The sequence below is a fragment of the Clytia hemisphaerica genome, unplaced genomic scaffold (assembly GCF_902728285.1).
Source record: "Clytia hemisphaerica strain Z4C2 unplaced genomic scaffold, Clytia hemisphaerica genome assembly, whole genome shotgun sequence".
Lineage (NCBI taxonomy): Eukaryota > Metazoa > Cnidaria > Hydrozoa > Leptothecata > Clytiidae > Clytia > Clytia hemisphaerica.
Window position 1 is genome coordinate 379,629 of NW_027103768.1, and position 22,891 is coordinate 402,519.

At 35.2% G+C, this 22,891-nt stretch overlaps 3 protein-coding genes across 3 annotated transcripts; 1 reads left to right on the forward strand and 2 right to left on the reverse strand.

The window, feature by feature from the left end:
• Window positions 1–257: 257 nt before the first annotated feature.
• LOC136805741 (uncharacterized) lies at window positions 258–4,675 on the reverse strand. The gene is made up of 2 exons (XM_067062287.1): window positions 3,975–4,675; window positions 258–635 (listed from the first exon to the last, which is right to left on the reverse strand). The coding sequence occupies exons 1-2, from the start codon at window positions 4,593–4,595 to the stop codon at window positions 330–332; spliced, it is 927 nt and encodes a 308-aa protein (XP_066918388.1). The 5' UTR covers window positions 4,596–4,675; the 3' UTR covers window positions 258–329.
• Window positions 4,676–7,419: 2,744 nt separating this feature from the next.
• Window positions 7,420–8,658, forward strand: LOC136805742 (pyrroline-5-carboxylate reductase 3-like). Its single transcript, XM_067062288.1, has 2 exons — window positions 7,420–7,842; window positions 7,973–8,658. Exons 1-2 carry the CDS (start codon window positions 7,545–7,547, stop codon window positions 8,518–8,520), a joined length of 846 nt encoding a protein of 281 aa, XP_066918389.1. The 5' UTR covers window positions 7,420–7,544; the 3' UTR covers window positions 8,521–8,658.
• Window positions 8,659–8,796: 138 nt separating this feature from the next.
• Window positions 8,797–22,707, reverse strand: LOC136805716 (ubiquitin carboxyl-terminal hydrolase 4-like). The gene is made up of 26 exons (XM_067062262.1): window positions 22,676–22,707; window positions 19,649–19,840; window positions 19,304–19,425; window positions 18,573–18,824; window positions 18,190–18,344; window positions 17,333–17,425; window positions 17,057–17,091; window positions 16,696–16,853; window positions 16,414–16,547; window positions 16,028–16,186; window positions 15,726–15,836; window positions 15,497–15,610; window positions 14,582–14,665; window positions 14,232–14,326; window positions 13,891–13,968; window positions 13,444–13,566; window positions 13,070–13,209; window positions 12,810–12,871; window positions 12,493–12,693; window positions 11,884–12,002; window positions 11,687–11,791; window positions 11,167–11,211; window positions 10,820–10,892; window positions 10,295–10,325; window positions 10,029–10,117; window positions 8,797–9,648 (listed from the first exon to the last, which is right to left on the reverse strand). The coding sequence occupies exons 1-26, from the start codon at window positions 22,690–22,692 to the stop codon at window positions 9,541–9,543; spliced, it is 2,895 nt and encodes a 964-aa protein (XP_066918363.1). The 5' UTR covers window positions 22,693–22,707; the 3' UTR covers window positions 8,797–9,540.
• Between the last annotated feature and the right edge of the window lie 184 nt (window positions 22,708–22,891).

Here is a 22,891-nt window from a genome sequence, read left to right on the forward strand (position 1 = left end):
CTTTACGAGGAAAAAATCAAATTTTCAATAGATACTCAGCACATTGGCTGTTCATCGTGTGTTCACCCCGACATCCGAACAAGTGGTTACGGTGATTCTTTTAACCCTTTTTTGTACATATTAACTTTTAAAGTCCTTCCTTGCCATCTACTTTCAAATTGCAAAATAAAAAATTGAACAACTGAACTTATTGTTTTAAACATAAAGCTAGGTCTTGTTTAAATTTAGCACGATATCGAGTTAAAGTTTTATACCTTTCTTTTTAAAGTTTGAAACAACTTTGAATCAAACTAAATTACGCCATATACAAACAAACTGTCTTCCATAATTCATGAATTTTGAGCCCTCCATGCACTGTGTAGTTTCTTTTGGTAGCACTCTGTATGGTACTCATGACTTCCATCGACGATCCAACTACCACAAAATTCACCGTTTGGTCGTTCGATGATGACATTGAAACAGTAAGTACATCGCGGTCCAGCATATTTCTCATAGCACTCCACGTGGTAGTCTTTCTTTTTATAAACAAGATATCGACCTGATAGATCGTGGTCTTTGTCCGGTAAAGATAGCGGGAAACAGCAATAGGCACATTTTGGACCAAATTTCTTTCGGAAACATTTACCATGATAGATCTAAAGAGCGATAAAATAAATTGTTAGATGTGCGAAATATTTTGATATTGCTTTGCCGAATGATATAAAGGCGACATGCTATGATGTTATGATGATGATATCTAAATTATCCTTAAAGTTTGCTCATTATTGCCCCGCAGGGGCTTTTGTTGCTTCACGTGGTGGGCTTGTTCGCCAGAAAAATATTCATGTTCATGATGTTGATGATGTTGTTTCTTTCGATTCTGAGCAGGCCGCCGCGGTTAATAAAATGCTCACGCGCACCTATCGTTTTATCTATTTTGTTGCGACTTGTGTTGATTTTTACGTTTTAGTTCTTACATAGTAAACAATGGATGGCGCACAACATGAGCATTTTCATTTTTCTTATAAGCATCAAATCAATAACTCTTGATAGATGGTGATATACCCTTCGGTTTAGTTCTTACAAAGTAAACAAACAAGGGACAGTGTACAATATGAGGATATATATTGTTCTTATAAGCATCTAGTTTATAAGAATCAGATCAATAACTCTTGATAGACAGCCATATACCTTTCGGTAATTAGTTCCTACGAAGTAAACAAGGGATATCAAGATATTTTACTGTGTGCGCTAAGCTGTACACCTCGTTTCTTTTTTGTCAGCCAATCAGAGAGAAGAAAAACATTTGATTTTAGTGTTTTTTTTCTTGTGTAAAAATATTTTCGATATTGTGCTGCTCACAATGGTTTCAAAGGGACGAGACAAGCGCTCAGCGAATACAAATTTCTAGCTGTGCGCTTATTGGATGGCGCTCCAAGAAAACGATCTGGTGGAATGCGGCCTTCAAACGTTCATTCTCGATTAAGAATGCGTTCGCGGGGCATTCATAGCGACAGCTACTCGCTAGTATAGCCAAAAAAGAGCTCTTTTTTCTTTCAAGTAACTGTTAGATTGTAACAAAATGAAGCTTTTAATATTTATGATTTCCTGGTATTTGCGGAAAGACAGCAAGTTTCTGATGTATAGTTTTTGCCGAAGAATTATTTTCCAGAGTAACTTCGGCTTTTTTTAGAGGAATTAAGGCTGGAGAACAACAATAAATTTGAGCAATTTCCTTTAATTTCTGTAGCAAACCTTTGGTGTAAATAAACCAAATATTTAGCGCTAAATTATCAATTTAGAAATGGGACGAAAAATGTTCAATATCAAAGTAACTAAGTGTTTGTCGGCAAAATTTAATCGTCATTCAAAAATAATGAGCATGCTCATTAATTCAAAAGGGTTAATAGTTTATCTAAAGACAAATTTTTGTCACGTTTATCTAAAGTCAGATTTTTGTCACGTTTTTCATGGCAGCAGTTATAATAACCTGGCGTAAATTAACCGAAGTCCAAGCATGCATTTTCAAAACAAAAGAAGATACTGTTATGACTGGTCGAAGCTACAGAGCAAATGGAGACGATCTACCACTCCAGGAGTATGCCGATGACACTGCTCTCTTATTTAACAGTCGAAAAAAGCAGAGTTCGCATCTTGCTCGTTTTTGGATGGAAGTACATTCTGGTTCATTGGAGCCACGAGAAGACTCCAAATCAGTCGTTCTCATCTGTCCAAAGCCACCGAGTAAAAATGAAAATCCAAGAATGTATGAGAACTTTGACATGTCTGACATCATCATTGGTCAGCGTCTATCTTGATAAGTTCGTTTATTTAGGGAGTATGATTAACAAGGACTGCTCCGACAAAGGTGACGTTCAAATGAGGATCCAGAAAGCAAGCATCGCATTTGGTTCTCTTAAGGAGTCTGACAATAGTCAAAAAATTGATTTAAAAATTGACATAAAAGTTATGTTTCAGGTTCCTTTACACTTTATAACAAAGAATTGCCTTTACAAATTGCTTTTTGATCAAATCCCTTAAAAGTAATTAAGAATTTAATTGCAAAAATGACGTTATGAACTTAAAAAAGACGTTGATAATATGTTGCATCACCCTCTTTTATAAAAAGTGCTAAGTTTTAATGGGTAATTAACCTTTTGGTTTCAAATTTTTTTCAAACTGTCCGCAAAGAATTGAACTGTTTTAAAATTTTCGGAAAATTTTTCTAAATTGATGCATCAAAAGTAATAGCAGTTTTTTATGAACAATTGGGATGAAAAATTCGTCAAAAAGCACTTTTTTCAAGATTTTGAGACAAGTAAGCCTGCTTTAGAAAAATTTGCCGAAAATATATTTTTAGTTCGGTAAAAGATACACCATCTATATACCGCAAAAAAAATTTCAAAATGTTTTTTCTTCGCCGAAAATAAGCTCTTCAAAGTTGAAATACTCTTCATCGCAAAAGTCTTCATTTTCTTCTTCATCAATTTTTTTCTTTAAGATTCTTAAATTTAAGTTGTTTTAGTAGGTCCCAGTCTTATAAAGTGTCAAAATTCATTGAAAATACCCAAATTTTCCCTATTTCCCCCCAGGTAAACCCCCAAAAATAATTTTTCGGAAAACCTTTTTGCCAATGATGATCACCAATATATCTTGAAACTTTTGGCAAAGTTTCAAAGCAATTGGTCAATTTATTCATGAGATATAGCAAATTATATCATACATGGAAAGATATTTTCCTTAACAAATCCTTACAAAGGGTAAAAAGTACCCCCTAAGTTTGGGCCCAGTATGAAAAATTGACCAGGAGTTAGCTTTGGGGACCGACCATTTCTTAAACTAGGATAGTTAAGAATTCCAAAAATGTATAGTTTATCCTGTAGAATCTTGGGTTAAGCAAAATGCCATTTTTCAGGTTTGGCTCCCGGACTAATATGTTTGGTCGATTTTTGTTCAAAACTTTCAAAAAATGTTACGTAAGTCGTTTTGGCATGTTCTTGCTTCTGGTAGATTTCAATGCAGAAATCTAATGATTTGAATTCATAACTAGACTTTTATTTATTCTTTTAGTATTTTCTTATGTATGACAATCTTCTGCTAATATTTTTTTAGGATGAGTTTGGGCTGTGATTCTCTTGACTATTTTTTTTCAGGAGGCCTATCCCCTTTTAGGGAAGACCTATGCTCTTCTTCTTCTTTTAAAGTCAAATGAAGGCAACATTGATCCTATGTAATTCTAATTAGCATTGCTATTCGACTGAATGCAGTGTTTAGAGTGCAGTGTAAATTGAATGATAGTGCTAAAATTCAAATGGGTTAATAATTCTTTGAAATAAATATGCTGAAATTCAAAGTTTATTTTATAGCATACACGCCTTTGTCTCTTGATGTTGATAATAACACAAATTATTCTGAGTTGAAATATACAAATACTTATCACTTTTTTACCACACACTTTGTCAAAAAACCCTTGAATCAAGTTATTTTTAATTTACCTTATTATTTTGAGTAAGAACATCTTCTGTGGTCTCTAATAGACTGTAACAAGCATCACATCGATCTCCTTGCTTGAGGTATATTGATTGACTTTGGAATTGATTGAATCCACCTCCATAAGCACCAGTAGAAGGTGATGCTGAGGATGAAGATCGTGAAGATGGTGCATCAAAATAGAAAACATTCGCTTCTTTTTCCCAAGCTTTAACTTTATGTGATTTATCAACCACTTCATAAGGGGGTGGCATCTCTCTTGCTGTTTCTGGCAATTCAAGTTTAATTTGATTCACATCATTTGACAGATTTGAAAAAGATGGTGCAGTGGGTTTATCTTCAACAACGGGTGCTTTGTGACTGCCTTTCAAGTCTGCCAGAAGGTTGGAAAAGGTCAACTTTGAAGGCTCGTCAACTCTGTTTTTCTCAGAAATGTTCGAAGATGCTGTAGCAGTTTGTTCAATGCCAACTGGATCGTAAGGAGGAGGGGCATATGTTCCAGAAGTTAATTTACCAATGGCAGCATTCACGTCTCCTCGAGATTCTTGTAGAGCCATTTCTGCTTCGATTCTATTGAATCCCATTTCATTAATAAGCATGTGTAGTTCATTTCTAAAACCATCCATAGTTTCTTAAACTATCAAACTTTAAACTAAATAATTTTTTCTTTTATCTTCTCTGTTCTTATTCTCCAAAATCAAAAAAATTGAACTTTCACATTTTTGCGGAACGACCGTTTTGAGGGCGCGAAGCGCCCGAAAGGGAGTGTAGCATCCTTTCTCTAGATCTGGGCGTGTGGCGTAAAAAATTTGTATATGCACGAAATTTTCAAAAAAAATCGTCCGGTGACATATCGACTTTGCTTCGTGTTGGATGGGATCAATTTTCTGTAGCACTATTAAAAGTATCTGTTTTGTAAAAATATTTATTGCAATAGAATATGATTGATATCAAAAGTATTATAAAGTAAGACTTTTGATTAAAATTGCAACTTTTGTACAATTAATAGTAAGAGTGTCAAAGCTTTATCTCCTTTGCTTTTTTCCCGCTTGTTCCAGATGTCTGGGCCCAGTCATTTTTTCTGCGTTTCATTTTCAAAACAACAAAGATGGCCCTGAAAACCAACGAATCTCTTCGGTTTTTGAGGTGCATGCATTAACCTTTGGATTGATTATGGCCCATTGAAAGATAAATCTTCAGTTTTTTTCACCTTTATAGTTTCAACTACCTTTGGAATGTTACATTAGTACTTTTTCTTTGTGTTGACTTTTTTGTATTAAATTGGATTTCATCTCATCATAAAACAAAATGTTTTTTTCTCGGCCATGTGTTTCATGGATATCATATGGCCATCTTTCCACAGGCTTATTTTTTATTTCGTGTGTTTATTCAATTTTACTCTAACTATAATTATTTTCATCTCTTTTCTCTGTCTTCAGGGTTCAGGTGAAGGAGCTTGATTGATGTAATGGGTGACTTTTAAACTACCGATCGGCCGACTGGCTGAATCAGCAGTGTTTCAGAGTTTTGGTGGGTGAACGTGCACAACAAAGAATCAGCATAAAGCCAAAATATACATAGCATTATGACTGTATAAACAGATTGTGATTGATGGAGAATAATAAAAATGGTCCTGACCTGCTGAATATAAATTGTGCCAATTCCATGTTATTCCGTGCAATGTTTACGAGACAAAAGAGAAGACTGTACTGGAAAGCAGAATCAAAATGATAATTACTAGTTGCTATTTTCGTCATTGAAGATTTCTTCAATATTTATTCGATAATGAATGGAATCATTTTGATTTGCCTTGATTGATTGTTGATTCCATTATCGCTTGCTGACTCTCCTCGAGAGATTTTTGTTTAACATTGGAGCTTGATCATCATCAATTAGAATAATGCCGATTTATATTTGTACGATACAGTAAAGTGATAACAAAAGCATGATTGATGACTTTAGCCCAAAAGACAACTTAAATGATAAAAGTACCGATATGTTACTTTTGATGCTAGCTCGAATATATTTTCAAACAAGATATCTTTTACAAAAAAGTGTTTTTTACTGGCAAATCAACTTATATTTTCATAACTCTTTGACTTGTTGGGATTGGGTTGTGCTTCATTGTCTAATCGCACGATGAGTTATTTTTTCTTATTTGGCGCCCCTTCATAGAGAGGAATTAATCGTTGTAGATAACGCTTATTATTATTACCGCCTAATAAATAGTAAAGGCATTACTTTAATATACTTATATGAATTATAGAAGTTTTTGAATTTTATTCTGCAAGGCAAGGTTCTTGAAAAAATTAGTTTGGACTGGTTTGGATTGATTTTATAAATGAAATATTGGGAACATCTTTTTGCCGAACACACAATATCGCAAAAATAGACTCACAAAATAACAAAATTTCATCACTCAAAAAATGTCACTAGTCTTGATAAGTTACTGGAAATTATTGCTAGGCTGCTGATTCCTTTTCGGAAAATTGATACTACATTTGAAGTGAATGATATCAGGTAGCACATTTTAAGAGATTGTATACTAGGTTCTAATGGGTGAAAAGCTCAAGAACTTCTTTCAAACTACGCACTATTTTCTTTTAAATTTTGAAGGGAAATGTATAATATAATTTTTGAATTGTTGATAAATTTGTCTTTGTAAAAGTTTTATAGAGAGCTAAGTAATTGTTTCAAAAACTCACAAAAAGGTGGGATGAAAGTCTTTTAATTTGTTCAGATAAACTACCAGCCTAAAGCCTAATGTAATATCTTTGTTGTTGGTCATTCAGCCATTGCACAAGAAACATTTGTGTTCTTTTTTGTCACTTGCACTCTTTTTTATAAGAACCAGTAAATATTTTTAAAAGTTTGGCTGTCCTTTTTTGCACTTTGAGCCTGAAATTGTTTTTGAATTGCTCAAAACCCAACGTATTTAATTTTTGAGCCTCGTATTGTTCTTATAAAATTCTTATAAAAAAGAAAGAGTTGAGTTGGAAAACATTATCAATAAAAGTTTGACTTATAAAAATAATTTGTTAGTGTCGAAATTTCTTCGCTTTGCGAAAACGGAACGGTCGTTCCGCAACCCCTTTTATGTTGATTTCTGTTCGAGGAGGCTGCAATATTTGTTTTGATATTTTGTGCTGATAATGCGATTTTCAAATGACGTAATGTTATAATCACGAGCTAGAGATTCGAGACGGTTTCTCTTCCCGCTTAAAAAATCAACTTAGATTCATAAACGTTTTCAATAATTGAATAAAAACCAGGCTATTTAATTGAAAATGTATTCATTAAGTGCGGTCTCATTATGTTGTAAAAGTGATCTTCTCCGTAGACATTTTTTACCCTGAAACAAAATATTTTTATTCTTCTATTGTCGATAAAGAAGGAGAAACCTTTAATAAGATTTTTCTTCAAAATTCATTGTAATGCTTTGTTTTAAAGACACTCTTAACAACATAACCAATCCCACGTGGAAAAAAGATAAATACTGTAAAAGTTTGTTATGATTTTGTCTCTCAATTTTCTGGAAGAAAACCTCTGAAACTTTGACCATCAAAGAGGGGAGCATGTATAGGACTTTTCGAATACCACAATTGGCTTTTCTGGGAGCAGGAACATTAGCTGAGACTTTGACTAAAGGATTCATTGCAGCTGGGGCTTTGCAAATCAACCAAATATGGGCGAGTGCACCTTCGGATACTCACGTCATGAAACTCGGATGCAAAACAACCACCGACAACGTTAAATTAGTGAAGGAAAACAAACTTGTAGCGCTCTCCGTAAAGCCTCAAGTGCTTCCCAAAGTTTTAAGAGAAATTTCACCGCACATCACACCAGACCATCTACTTCTATCTTTTGCTGCAGGTAAACAAATATTCTAGTTTTATCAAGACTCTGTAGATTTAAGGCTGCAAACCTTAGCTTAACCAAACCGAATTATGAAAATCTGTTCTAGTAAAAAAGTGTAAAATCTATTTCCTTTTGTCTATTTCAGGGATGAAGATCCGTAACATGCAATATTTGCTTCCACCAAAGACTCGAATAGCCCGTCTGATGACCAACACACCCACGCAATTTCGTGAGGGCGTTTCGAGTTTCGCCCTTGGTCCTCACTGTCGCGAAGCGGATCGAAAACTGATACAAGACTTGATGAGCACGGTTGGTTATTGCACTGAAGTGAAAGAGAACTTATTGGATGTGGTGACCGGGTTTGCAGGTGGCGGACCCGCTTATGCCTACTGTTTCATCGAAGCCATCGCAGACGCGGCTGTTTTAGGAGGAATGACGCGAGAAGAGGCAATGAAAATGGCGGCTAAATCCGTTCTCGGTGCCGCCCGTATGGTTGAGGAGACTGGAGACCATCCAGGTAAGTTAAAAGATGATGTTTGTTCAGCAGGTGGCAGTACCATTCGAGGTATCCATGCATTAGAGAAAGGGCGCATGCGCTCTGCTGTCATCGACGCTGTGAATGCTGCCACCGAAAGATCCAGTGAGCTCGGCAAAATATTGAATGAACAAGGATCGTCAAACAAAATCTTTTGATTGACAGGGAAGTAAATAGCTGAAATATTTGGAATTTAGTATAGGGGATAACTATTGTAAATTTTTGATAACAATGACACACATTTTAATACAATTGTACAGCACTTGACGATTAGAAATTTTTTAAAGGATAACCACAGTAAGCAACTTAAGTAGAACTCTAGTAGAAGCCGTAAAATACGGTTCGAAATTAACAAGGTCCAGTCGTAAAACATCTTTGAACCAATGTCATGACAATATTTTGGGATATAAAAAGGAATATTACAGGGCGATTTGTTATGTTACATACTAATGTATCTTTACTAAAGAAAGAACCTTTTACAGATTTTATATTACGACAGTATAAATTGATTTAAACCTAATTTGTAATTCAACGCGTTTTTACTAGTGACATAACGTGAAAAAATGAAACAAAAATAAAACGTTTTAACGTTAAACTCGATCCGACCCGTTCGAAAGCCACCCTCTGGAAAAGAATTCGTTTAGAAGACGAGATGTTTTAAAGCTACTCGAGACTAAAAAGTGGTGAAGGCTACCGTTATCTAATTTCAAATGGGGATAATTCAAGAGCTAACAACATGCAACATGTCACATTTAGTATAACCGTATAACATCAAAAAATAACAAAAAGTTTAACTACAAAAATGATAATTCGGCCGTTTCGTTGAACAGACGATATGCAAAGAGAAGTATTAGCAGGTTCAAAATAGTTTATTTATCAATCAGAATTCTAATCAACAGGTATACTTCGTGCACGAATTTTTCAACATCGGAAAATACTACCACGACTATTGGTAAACCCAAACGATAAGCTAGTTATTTTTTTTCTTCATGGAAGATTAAGATTAACTCAGCTCTGATACTAAACCTTGCAATGACTATGATACGTAACATCAAAAAACACATTGTGTATAAAACTAGAATCTTTGAATATAATGCAAAAAATTAAAAGTTGTTGGTTTTAACCACCGGTCAACGAGTGACAATAAAAACGAAAGACACTACTTAACACACCATACGTTAGTCGTCCATGAAAGTATTATCTTCAGTCAAGAGGTCGCTTGTGTTCATCATCTCACTGTCAGGGTCATCACGACGTGTGTAAAATAATAAATATGCCGCCTTTGACTGAAAAGGGAAAATAAAACATAGCATAAGATAATATGCAATGGATTCACTTACAAGTTATGGTATCGTCGAGCAAAAAGGTGAATAGTTGACGATCAATATTCCAATAAACCATTTTCATAAACCTCTTAAAGTCTCTTTTCGAAGTAATACTATTCCTAATGAAATTTCTAGAGGTATACTCTTTTCATTAACGAATATGTCTTTCATTGAAGAATGATTATAGGTCACAAGTGATACACAGTTGCATTGACTCAAGACGAGATAGTGTTTTTTTTGTAACGTAATTTATAAAAAAACCGAACTGTTATATCTTTCTCAAAGTGAAAGCTGATTTGGAGGAATGTTTCCCTCGTGAGAAAACATATTAAAATACTTACAACAGGTGAATGCTCGTCAGCTAGTGATACTGAACTATCATCGAAGTAATGCCACTGTCCGTCGTAACAATTTATTCCATACGCCGTATCTAAACGCAAACATTATTCTCGTTACAGAAAGGTTCACTGTTGTGAAAACTAAAAATTCTAGCTTTGAAGCCAAGTTAATATTTTTTAATTCATTGCGAGGCAGAATGGGCCTTTTAACAATTCTCATAAATTTGTTTTCTCAAAAAAATCTGACAAAAACTAGGTATATTTCTTACAATGTCCACCACCCATGCCACCGTAATGATTCTACAAAAAAAAAAATTATTTTTTAGAAAGGATGTAATCGTACGAATTGAGGTGGAGTCTGGATCGCTTCGCAACCCTTATACAATACGGCTAATACGTAAAAATCATTTTGTGCTGTCTGGTTTCTGAGGGGTTGAAGATTCTAGTTTTACACAAGTGTTCCCGTTTCATATCAGACACACCATTTTATGCCAGGTCGGTGTCTTCTATTGTTATAATTGTGTTCAATTTCGTGCTGAATAAACAAAAAATTTCTTTTCCTCTTTCTGAACAATCTTGCTCCACATCCGTGTCAATTCAATGTGAAAAAGCTTGTAAATTAAAATTGATGATTAAGCAAACGGTATCATACTCTTATTTAAAAACAAAACCTTTATTAAATATGCCTTCTCCTTTAGAATTTCCACAGTGAGAGAATCTTATGAAAATGTTACTATTTGACAGCAACAACCGATCAAAGAAAGTGAGATGCATTTTATAAACGTGACACTTACCGATACAGCGTGCAGGTCGTAAACAGATCGAGGATGTTTTTTATCGATGACGTAATTTGTTAATTCTAGACCCCTAAAACAAGATAATTTTTAGTTAAAAAATTGATTCTGAATTTCCCTGTTTTTTCGTCTTTTTTCGCTCTTTTTGAAAAAAGATTTTTTACTCTTTTTGTCATAACTTTTGGTCTAATGAAGCAATTTTAAAGTTTTAAGTTAAACCCTCCTCTAAACGATTTCGAAAAAATCAAGCTAATATATTATTTCACTTTTTCTCAATTTTGAATCAAACAGGGGGAATTTTTTTCAGAGACACCCGGTATAAGGATAATAGTAGTTTTCAGACTTACTTTACCGGAAAATGTACTAATGCATCTAATTTATCTCTCCAATATCTAAAAATAAAGAAAAATTAAGATACTTGTGCGCCGGACGTGCGAATGGCAAAAAATCGGCCCTGGATAACCCCCCCCTAATAAGCAAGGAAGCAAGATTTTATCAAGACCCCCCCCCCCAGTGGACCTTCAATTCACGCAATCACGCATACACGCAACTTTTTCTCGAGTTTCACGCAAACCTGATTTTTCATAAAAGCCGAAAATTTTTCGGGAAGACATTTGAAAATTAGGAAATAATCACATAATCAGCGGAAAAAGAGAAAGTTCACGCATTCACGCATTTTTTCCCAATTTTCACGCATTTATGCAACCAAAAAAGCCCATTCACGCATTCACGCAAACCGCTGGGGAGGGGGGGGGCGTAAATGAAGAAATAGAAGAAGTAGGGTCAATGTATTGTTGATCAGCCATTATTACCATTGAGCACGTCTTCTTTAGAAACAGAAGAGAATGAAAGGAAAGGGAAACTCACTTATTGTAGGAGAACCGTTTGAGATGGATGACTAAGACCTTCGGTAAAGACCATAAGTCGAATTTCTTGAATGCTTGTCTGTGTTCTTTACATTCGGGACAATACCTAAGAAGAAAAATAGGTTATCGTATGTTTGATTGGGATGATTGCTTGTTGATAATTTGTTGAAAAACATGAGAAAGATTGAGATGTCTTACCATGGGTCTTGTTCTCCTAGTTTTTCTCGTTGTAAGAATAATTCTAAGCAGTCTTCAAGTTGGATGGAATTCTTCTTGATCAATGGAACTTCACGATACGTCGGGTGTTCTTCTTTTTCCTGTCAAAGATCAAAGATTAATTGACCACCGACTCTCTTTTTTATTCCACTAATTTAGATTTCACAACATCAGTCACTGAAAAGTAGACTCGTTCGTAGTCGCAACGATTTCATTCACCTTACTCTTAGGTTCCAAATAAACGCCCCCACCTAATTTTATTAGGACCCCCGCCCCCGTTTATTAATTTTTAAGAATATTTTCAGTTGGCAAAAAGAAGTCCCCTTATTTTGCTCCAAAAAGCCTGATTTTAGCCTATATTCACCTTATTTTTGGGTTTTTAGAAGTACAATTTCCACCCCCCCCCCCCCCGCCAATTAGGTCCCCCGTTTATTAAAATCTCGAAAATTTTCCAACCCCCCCCCCGTTTGTTCGAACCCCCCTTTTATTTGGAACATAAGAGTGAACATTTACAGCTCGCAATTAAGTCACTGAATCTTTATAAAAAACCGTAAAGTAATTTGAATAATAAAAGCAAAGGCTTATACTTACGTCTGCTGTTTGTTCGTCGAAATATTTTTCTTTTAGTTTGGGGTACCACTCAGCACACATATAACTCCTAGAGTGAACATCAAGTAGCGTCGGACTTTCATAATCCAAAGTTTGTTGGTCTTGAGATCCTGAATAGTTGGTGAATTTGAGTTCGAAAAGTCTCTTTGGGACAGGTCCATTACTGTTCGTTTCTCCCTCGTGCTGAATGAACGGAAAAGTTGAAGTTTTTAAAATAAGTTCTGCAATATCTGCTTTCCCTTATTCAGATCACATGCTAGAGAAATAGCGAGAAGAAAGGCATTTGAAAAGGTGTTTACTTTTTCAGGTTCTTCATCTGCACTGAAGAAATCATCTTCAGAATCATCTTTCATTGCAACGTCTAAAAGAGAGAGAGAGAGAAAACTTGAGAACAGCGCAATCATCTTCCGGGTTGGACACTTTCAATAAGGTATAAATCTGAGACTTAAATCCTTGTATTGATGGATAATGTGCAAATTTCTGAATTATTTCAATCGTAACTTTTCGCCTTTTCGATTATATTGTTATTGAGGAAGGATTAAAAACGTAGAAAAGGTACCAGCTTCATCCTGGTCTTTTTCTAGAGGAGGAGTTGGACCATCACCATCAACTTCTTGGTGTTGGTTGACTTCTTTTTCGTCACTTTCCACTTCATTCACCTCCTCTTTCACTTCCACCTTCGGAACTTTTACAAATCGTCTGGTAAAAAAAAGTAAAACAAGTTCATTACACGAAAATGCAAAGTACTCTTTACCCAGGACGTTTATCGTTCGTCTTTGTAAGGCAATCAGGCAATTGATTTTTGGAGATCATCAGGTCTCATACGGATTCGTTCTGCAGATTCTGAAAACCTGTGAGTATATTATGTTGCTTACAGTAACCAAAGAAGAAGTCTTGCTTTCGTTGGATTGGAAGAGCATGAAAAATGTGTACCTCATGGCTTTGATGATAATATGATAGACATCGTCAGCATTTGCCGCCTTTTTAGGGACAACAACCAGCATCGGACGCCAAAACAAAGAAGTACTAGGATATGATGAATACGTACTCCTTGCCCTAAAAAGAAGAGCTATAGTGACAAAAGAAACACCAAAAAAGAAGAAGTATCGAGAAAAAAACAGTCAGGCAAGTTAATATATGTCTTTCCCGGACACTGCTTCAGAAGTGAACCCCTTCAGTGATATGCTTTAACGGTATCCAAATGATAACAAACAACAAAGGAAGACAAACTGAGGAAGGTCACGAAAAACCTTTATATCGATCAAATTAAAGCTGACATTGAGTTCAAGCAACAAGACCGCCAAACCATCCGGGCTAGATGTCCACCGCGGTAAGGTAAGGCATGTTTAGGAGCAGCACGACAATGCTTAGGGTACTCACACAACAGTTTTCATGTAGATTGGAACGACAGCTAAATTAGATTCATCGATCTCCTTAATGCGCACTGGTATTTCGTAGCTAAAAGTAAAGAAAGAGATGTACTGCTAAAAACGTAGTATGTCAAAACGTCTAATCATAGTAATGGAGCCTGGGCATGAAATGTAAACTCCTTCATTGTATCGTCCACCTCGCAGTAATAACCAATTAAGGCTTATTAGAATTGCTGGGCCACAAAGACCTTACTATGGCTATGACTATGGCAATTTTCAATTACAGAACTTAATCAAATTTAATTCTTCATCTGGTTACATTGTAAAGTCAAGCAAGAGAAAAAATCTTACACAAAAATGTCATCTTTATCTGTGATTTGACTGAGGCTTTCATTTCGAGTGAATCGCTTGTGGAATTTGGAATTGAAGACGTCTGTGATTATCATCTAAATGAGAAATTCAGAATCGAAAGGAAGTTTGTACATGCAAATCTTGTGGGTACTGTTTCACCAGCATTTATGTACAGAAGTGCCACGTCTAATTTAGTTTAATTCTAGGATTGCCGATAACTTAAAGTCTTGATCTCATAAGCTAGCTATTTCAAAGGCGGAGTTTCACAGCATCTATCAGTAGAATCTAGTTCATTATAAAGACATTTCAGCAGAAACTTTCCACTCTCTCTGTCACGTGAAAAGAATTACCTTATCTGGCTCAACACCAGTCAATTTGGAAACAGCCTCACATAAGGCGATCGTTTGTCCTAGCTTGGGAATGGTCACTTTCATCTAAAAAAAGAATAGTGGTAAACTAGACGGTTCTCGTTGTCGCAAATGTCGGTTTAGCTTGCGCATCAGAAGCCCTTAGGATTATAAAGATGGTATTGTTAGTGGTCACTAATTCTATCTATAAGGGGAATTCGAATTAGTTTCTTCCGGAAGTTTGTAGTCTGAATTGCAGACCTCTACAAACCGAAAATGGGCACGAATCCGTTAGTGGATGTCATCAGCCTAGGAAGTTTGAAGTTCATTTCAATTTAAATTGAAAACAGTAGACATCAAACATCAAACATCAAATTGGAGAGCGTTAACTGTATGATCAGTGAAAAGAATTGAAAAGAACTAGGTAAAAGTCTTGCTCTCTTTTGCGAATTTGAAGTCGACATAAAAAACTCATTTTTAGTAATTATTTTTTAGAAAGTGCCACGCCTTCTTAAATTCGAAAATTTGCAACGACGTCACATTATATTTTGAATGATTGACGTCAGAATTTTTCGTTAGAAAGTCACAAAGGAACCATCTGAAAAATAAAAATGCTCAAAATTTGTGAACTATGACCATCTTTTTTTATACACTCTCATATCTTTTGGCCTCATATTCTATACGCGTGTTTACGCTTTCGAAATTACGTTCTCCAGAAATTAATTAAATTTGGTCATATTAAGTTATACAAAATAATTGGGGGATTTTGGGGAATTCAACTTCTTTCTTTCATATATTTCTATCTAACCCTCTTCATCCCGCTTCTGGTAGTTCCCTCTCAATCGCCCCTTCTTATAAGGAATAGAGTCCAATGAATATCATCACGATGGAATGGTTAATTCATCCCCCCTCACTCACTTGTATTGGGCGTTTTGAGTGATCGATGGGAACGAAAGTGATTTTCAACGTCCGTTCACGTTTGATTGGCAGCGGTAACGATAAGTAGCAGAATGGATCGAAGGTGATGGAACGCTGAAAAAGAAAGAGTCATGGATAAATAAATTAATATGTTAAAAAGTTGTAGATCACTCAACTACCTTTTAATTTACTAAATTTGTTCTTAAGTTTCCAAAATATCACAAAATACCTTTCCACATTCTGGACATTCCACAGTTGATTTGAACAATCCGTGAAAATTGTCGGTGATGACGGAATCGTTCCTTTTGGAGTGATTGGTCCATGCTTCTTGTGCTAATACCTACACGAGCAAACATAGACGGAGTGCATTATTCAGAATCAAGACAAAATTTGTAGAAGTTATGAGGGCAAATCTCAGGAAAGCTCATAACAATATTAATATTTAGTTAATAAAAATCTAAAGGGTGTCCAGAAATTTCAAGCTTGAAACATAGCCGTCCGAACTTTTGAGTAGCAATATTTTTCACAAACCTCGTCTGCTCTGCCTTTATCATCAGGGATTTCAATGTATGGCTTTTGTTTGACACGATTCAAATCTTCATGGAGACCATCCAATAAAAAAGCAAGAAGTTCTTGGGAATCTTGCTGTTGGTAGCCGGAAAACCGTGGAGCGAATCTCCCAACAGTCATCTAAATACAATTAATGTTCTCATCAGATAAATTTCACAGCTCAACAAAATCCAGATATTTGGCATCATCAATTTCATCAATTCAGTATTGAACAACCCACAGCAATTATTTTGGGATAAAAAGTTCAAGTAAGATCAAGAAAAGCTTATTCAGATCAATTCAGATCAATTTGCATTTGCAAAATACGAAAACAAAGAAAATGTTTTTATCTGCTATTAGAAAATAACCTTGAACTGTCTTGGAGAGACATGTGATTGGTTTCCACTCCACATTTGATGCATCAAATCAGCGTAACCTTCAGCTACTTTCCCATTCATTCCAAGTGGATTGGTTGGGTTTAATTCAGACTTGTGTGTATTTGCTAAAGTGAAATAAATGAACAATTTTGGTAATAATTAATACTTAATAGTCAGCACCTTATATTATAAGCTCTATCCTCAAAAGTACTGGGCCTATAGCTATGTGCTTAGCTTGTGAAAAAAAAAAAACATAAAGGAAAAGCAACTCACCAAGGAAATACTTCATCAGAGGTGTAGTATTGCTCAAACATTGTAGCGCTGAATTCATGAAGCAAGTGTTGCCAAGATTGCTCAAGCCGCATAAGCCAGGTTTGTAAGTGGTGCTGTGTTGACGTTGATATGATGAATAGGATGAGTAATTGCTTGCACTAAAAAAAGTCAAAAGTAAAAATTTGGAAGGGCACCTGACAGTTTTTTGAGCATTAATAGCAATCTCATGTCGACTAACCCAGGAAAAATAGCGGAAAAATCCAGGAAAAGAGAATCTTAGTGGGGGAAAGGAAATGTTATGCAAAACGACGGTATAATACTCGATTCGACCTGTTATGCATGATAACTTGATGAAACATACCTAGAAAATGATGATTCTGAGGGCGAATTAGTTACCTAAAAACAAGATAATATTTGGTAAAATTTAATTTGGTAAAACCAAAAATAAAACTAGAAGTGGCAAGAACTTTCATAATTTAGATTGGGTTATCTTCAAGCAAGCTTTTGCTTTGATTTGTCACCAATTTATTTTTAAATTGACAATTTTTTTTACTAATTTTAAGTTGTTTTCCAGTCTGGTCAAATTTTGACCAAAACACACTTACCTTTAAGAATCCTTTAAGACGGAAAAACTTACATTCATCGCAGAAGACGAAGATCCAGAGACAGATCTTGTTCTTGTTTGTCGAGGCCATTTGTTTTCTTCATTCTTTTGCTCTAGCACAAGTGTCTAAAGGAAAAAAAAATTTTGAGGTTCATTAATACTAGAATCATGAATCGAAATTTCAATGGTTTTAACTTGTTTTTACTTATTGTTTTTAGCCTGAGGATGAAAATATAAGTCTGAAGATACTTAAACTGATATGATAAAGAAATTTGTTTATAGGATAAAGAAAAGTACATTTTTGCATTTGTAAAAGTGGGATCTTCCAGAAAATGTTTTCACATGGGGATGGAGGATATTATTTGTGGTAGCAAAAATGTTATAAATTACCTGTGTCAAGGAGGTAAATTTATAACTTCAAGGGGCAGGAAAAACGTTTAGGAGGTTAAACTGATTGTCTGAGGGGTTTGTTTTGGGGTCGAAATTCTTTGCCCAGGGACTGGGGAGGGGGCAAGACTCTATGTAGGGGACCAACTCTTGAAGAATGTTATTTTCCTCTACCCCCATGTATTTTTGGTATGGAAGGGCCCAATAGCATGACGACTGTTCATCAGAGCTACCTTTTTCTTGTGCTTAGATTGATTTGAGAATATTGACATCAGATTTTGGAAAAAACGATCACAGCTTGCAAATTCACTTATATCCCAAGAAATCATTGCAACCAGACACCAACAATAAGAGTATGCAAAAAGGTTCAAATTCTTTTTTTCTTCAAAGAGTTTGAAAAATTAATCACCTCATCTAACATTTATCAAAAAGTGTTAACTTATTCAGAGTGTTGTAGATCAAAAATTTAATAATTGATTATCATCCACAAGTAATTCACATACTTGACCGCTATTGATGCCATGATCTTGCAAAGTTGTTGGTTTTGCCTGGTTGATAAGCAGAAGTTCATATGTATTTTGCATGAACTTACTCCATAGTCTGACCTCTTCATCTTCTGGAATACCTAGACCTTCTTTCATAATTTTCACAACAATATCTGAAAAATAGACAGCAAACAATATTTTTGATAAAAAAAATTAAAACCTTATGTATCTGAGGTACTTTTAAGCCATATTGATTATAATAGTAAGGATGGGGGTTAATAACTTTCTGTGACACTTTATTATGTAAACTAAAGATTTATTTAGCAGAAAAAGTGATAAAAGTATTTTGTAAAAAGAAATCAATTTTGAGTTAAAGTTTTCTGAAACCCAATCAAAATTACCTAGAGTAGTTGTTTTGCTGATCATTTTAACAATTTCATTTTCCAAGTTTTTAAATAAACAAATTTGAAGTCGTAGAGGGTAAATCTCAACTTTTGCTTCTTTTCGGAATATGCCATGCTCAATCACAGTACGTTGTAATGGCTCTTGGCCTTCAGCCAAACCAAACTGTGTAAGTAATCTTTTCCAACCACGCTTATTGATCAACTTGAATTCTGATCCTTCAAGAAGGTGTTCTCTAACATTCTGTGAAGCTGTAAAAATGAAAGTGCATTTACTAATTGTTCAATTACAGCTAACAATCATAACACAAAATTTTGTTTGATACCTAGAAGTATCAAAGGTTGTTGGGCTCTTTTTAGTGATTTTTGGGATGGCAAAAAGAAATGGTTTAGGTTTATTTTCTATTCAAAATCACCTATATTATTATACCAAACTTCAAGTTGAATTAACTAAAAAAAAGAAATATTTGTGGAATTCCTGGTAAAATATTGTGGTAAACACAAAAATGCTAAAAAACCTTTGTTTAAAAGCAATTTCGTATCTTTGGAAGGGGTTGACTTAAATAAAGGGTTCTACAGGTAGCCAAGCAACTCCATGGTATGATTATCATGTGTATTATGTGCCTTTTTGACACATCATACCACTCTTTTACTGGTTGTGCTTAAAACCCTAGACAATGAATTTTGAATATTTCCCTTTTGATAGAGATCTGATATAATTAATTCCATACCAGTCTCAAACAATGGTGTGTTATCAATAGGTCCAGGGTTTTCACTCTCAGGATCTACATTATCAGCACCAATTTCTATATATTTCTTCAACTGTTTGTACCAATGTTTATCTAACATGTACCTAAAAATTTAAATTGGGCATACAGCAACAATGAATAATCTCAGTTTAGTTTGCTAGAAATCTGAAGTTTGTGCTATACACCTTGCAATGGATATGGTGAACAGGTAACTGTAAGAACTGTAGTTGGTACAACTTTTTAGTGATGAAAACAGACATGCTATTGCAAATTTTGAATATGCAGCTTGTTTATGTCCCTTAATGAAGATGCTTAAATTAAACTAACCATGACTGTCCAACAACAAGTTTATCATTGACATCAGAATGGAGTAGTTCTTTCTGCTTTGCAAAAAGAATGTTTTCTTCTTCTGCTTCTTCATCTTCAACTTGATCACCATTTGTCATTTCTATTTCTTCAGAGTCAACTGAAGAGGTATTGATTGTCATTCTACATTCATTTGGTTTTGTTGAATTATATCTGTAAATAAAATAAAGAAATATCTTTAGTAGTTCAGTAACAGTTAGTCTGAGAATACAAGTGGTAAACTTTGTTCACAGCCAGTTTTTGATGTTTTAATGGCTGATTTACAGCTTGGAACTTGTTTTTCTCAGACATAACCATATAATTCATCGAAGATACTGACTATAATAATGTTGTGTATATCTCTCAAGCAAGTCCAGGTATATACTAAATTTGGGATCGATTTGGTAAAATGTTTGAAAACAGAAAGGAAAATCCTCAACTTTCTGACCCTTGGGACCATTCAAAAAGTACTATGCTCAAAATCAGTGAAAATCAACTACCCCATCCCTCTTGTACGCTCTCGTAAGCTTTGGTATTACCCCCTTTTAGCATATGTACGCCTTTAATATTACCCCCGTCAGGCAATATTTTAGAAAAAGGCTGTTTTTACCGAAATTTTAGTGAATTTGGGAAGGGCAGTGTCCGATAACCGAACGCGCTTTGTTAATGAAATAATCACAATAGCTAACCAAACTTTGGTTGGATTTTTCGTTCTATTAAAAATCTCCTATACTTTCATACACTTTTGGTTGTACCCTCCCCATCATCCCTCTCAGGGCCTACCTACTTTTTAAAGAGCCCCCTTCATAACTTTATGTTCAATTGAGATGGACAATCAAATAACCATCTTTCAATTACGTTTCATTACATTCAATTGACACAGTCTACAGTAGAGATTAGATTGATGAATTTTTTCCCATGGGTCATTTTTTCTCACTTATTGAAGCAAAAAGAAGATAATTTTACAGAAGATGAAGTTCTCATTTTGATTCCCCTTTTGCAGCTTTTGATTTCAAGATCAAATTAGCATGTTATGTGCACTTTTGAAAAATAATCAAATTTACACTGGGTCCCAGGGGGGGATTGGTTAAAATTGGCTACGAGACATCCCGCTGGTCAGGGTCCCTTTTTTAAGGTCCCAAAGAATACAGGGTCCCAAATTTACTAATTTTCAAAGAGTGTATCTGACAGGGACTATTTTTGGCTATTTTGGAAGATTTTCAGGGTAGAAATTTTTTCAGTTTTTCATCTACTTTATTTATTCAGCCCTTTCGATTGAGAAACTTATTTGCCATATACACACCAGCTTTGCCAAATCCAAATTCTAATGTCAAAAGATCACAGATTTGTGGCAAAATCCTACATCGCTATGCCGCCTTGATTTCAGTTATCATGATGCTTCGTCAGCAGTTTTTCTGTTGGTTGTTTGTGGAGGGCGAAGTGTTTACACGTGCAGGCGTTTTTTTTACCAATCAAATTGCCGATTGGCGGGCCTTGTTTTGTTTTAGCATTTTGGAAGGTCTTCATTTTTCAAAATCTTTGCCAAAAGTGCAAAAAATTGGCATTTGAAAGGAAAAAGAACACCAGGTCTTATGGGAACAGTGTTTTGGCCCACCCTAGAAACTTTGTTTTCCTCGTCGAGCGACTTACATTTATTAATGTTTTCTACCCTTGGAAATTTTTTTTCTCCTGTGGTGGTCGGAAATTCCAATGGAAATCCACATACTTTCGCAAAATGTGTTGGAAATTCCACTCTTTTTTGCCGTTTTTGATTCAATTGCCTCTAGAAATTCATACATTTTCTTCTCTTGCCTTGGGATTTTGGTGAAAACTTTTTCCCTCAGAAATTCTGTGTAGTCCGCCCCCCCCTGTATGTTACAGACATGATGGAATCAGAGTCGAATAGCCCTTTGTACTATGGAGGTAAGTTCCAAAAGTTCCAAGAATGGACAGATTCACCACCACATCTTTTTTATTTGGCATTTATGTTTAAAAAATTATACCCCAATACACCGTTTAGTAGTGTCGACTGCGCACACTTCCAAACAATTTTCCATTGTTTTGATATTAGCGATCGCGGTAAACTACGGGGGAGAGCGTAAAAAAACGGTAGGTAAAAATTTGGTTTTCATAAGGAAACCCAGCAGAAAAACGGTAGGTAAGGAACTCCTTTTAATCATAACTTCTTTTCCTCTAGATGAATTTTTGTGAAATTTTCAGGAGAGATCCATAAAATTATCATTGATATCATGTTCAAATATATAAATCATTCTTTTTAAAGGAAAGAAAAAAATTGACAATGTTTACATTCCTCTAACCTTCCACAGTACTAAAGTGCGCATTTTTACCTACCGTTTTCACGCTGGAACACGGTGGAGGAGGCGAGACTCCTAAATGGTGTATTGCAAAATTTTTGCCAATCAAATGTAAAATAATTGGCCCCTTTCTCTAAAAGTTTTGCAGTGCATTATATAGGTGCCGTGGTATAGTGGTAGTCGACCTTGGCATTCCCACTCACGGCATCAGTTCACATTGGCAAGTGAACGTTCCTTCGCCCGGGTCAACCCGTTCATTAGTAAGCGTCTATAGTTGCGAGAATAGGCCTCTAAAGCCTCCTGCAACTCAACCAAATAGAAAAAAAAATTAAAAAAAATTCTTTTGCTTGTGAGTTAACAGTAGTGAAGTAAATAAACAATTAAAGTGTCTTAGACTTAGTGGTGGCTTTTGCAGCATTAAATCTTATACCCAATTCCCCGGGATGCTAGTGTTACTCGATGCTATAGGCAAGCACCCTGTTGCTTAGATGTTGGCTTAAATCAAAATTAAAACCACTGACTGAAAGCGAAAGTAAATTCAGTACCTATGATGATGTTGTCAACATTAAAAAAATATACTGTATATTAGTTATTATCGCCTAAACAACTTTTGAAATGGAAAAGAGAAAGATCAATGAGATGAAGTAATAAGAAATTGAAATTCTGAAACCTTACAAAATACATGAGCTCCAACCTTTTTTTGTTGTGCATCACATATTTGATTTAGACGAAAAGTTTGCAGTTTCCACCATCCACAACCAACCAACCCACAGATTGATTTATGTACAGGTCTTTACGGCTACGGGAGCCTTTCACTTTTTGTTATGACAGTATCACCTTTCCTTGTGTACATATCGTAAAAGTACTTTCGCTTTAGTTATCTTGTTCACTTGGTCACGTTTGCAGCGGT

Coding starts and splice junctions, on each gene's coding strand:
- LOC136805741 (XM_067062287.1), bottom strand. CDS start 4,595: ATGGATGGTTTTAGAAATGAACTACACATGCTTATTAATGAAATGGGA. Junction 636..3,974: donor TTCTTACTCAAAATAATAAG/GTAAATTAAAAA, acceptor ATCGCTCTTTAG/ATCTATCATGGTAAATGTTT.
- LOC136805742 (XM_067062288.1), top strand. CDS start 7,545: ATGTATAGGACTTTTCGAATACCACAATTGGCTTTTCTGGGAGCAGGA. Junction 7,843..7,972: donor ACTTCTATCTTTTGCTGCAG/GTAAACAAATAT, acceptor TGTCTATTTCAG/GGATGAAGATCCGTAACATG.
- LOC136805716 (XM_067062262.1), bottom strand. Junction 18,345..18,572: donor CAGCAAAACAACTACTCTAG/GTAATTTTGATT, acceptor TCTATTTTTCAG/ATATTGTTGTGAAAATTATG. Junction 17,092..17,332: donor CTTCGTCTTCTGCGATGAAT/GTAAGTTTTTCC, acceptor TCTTGTTTTTAG/GTAACTAATTCGCCCTCAGA.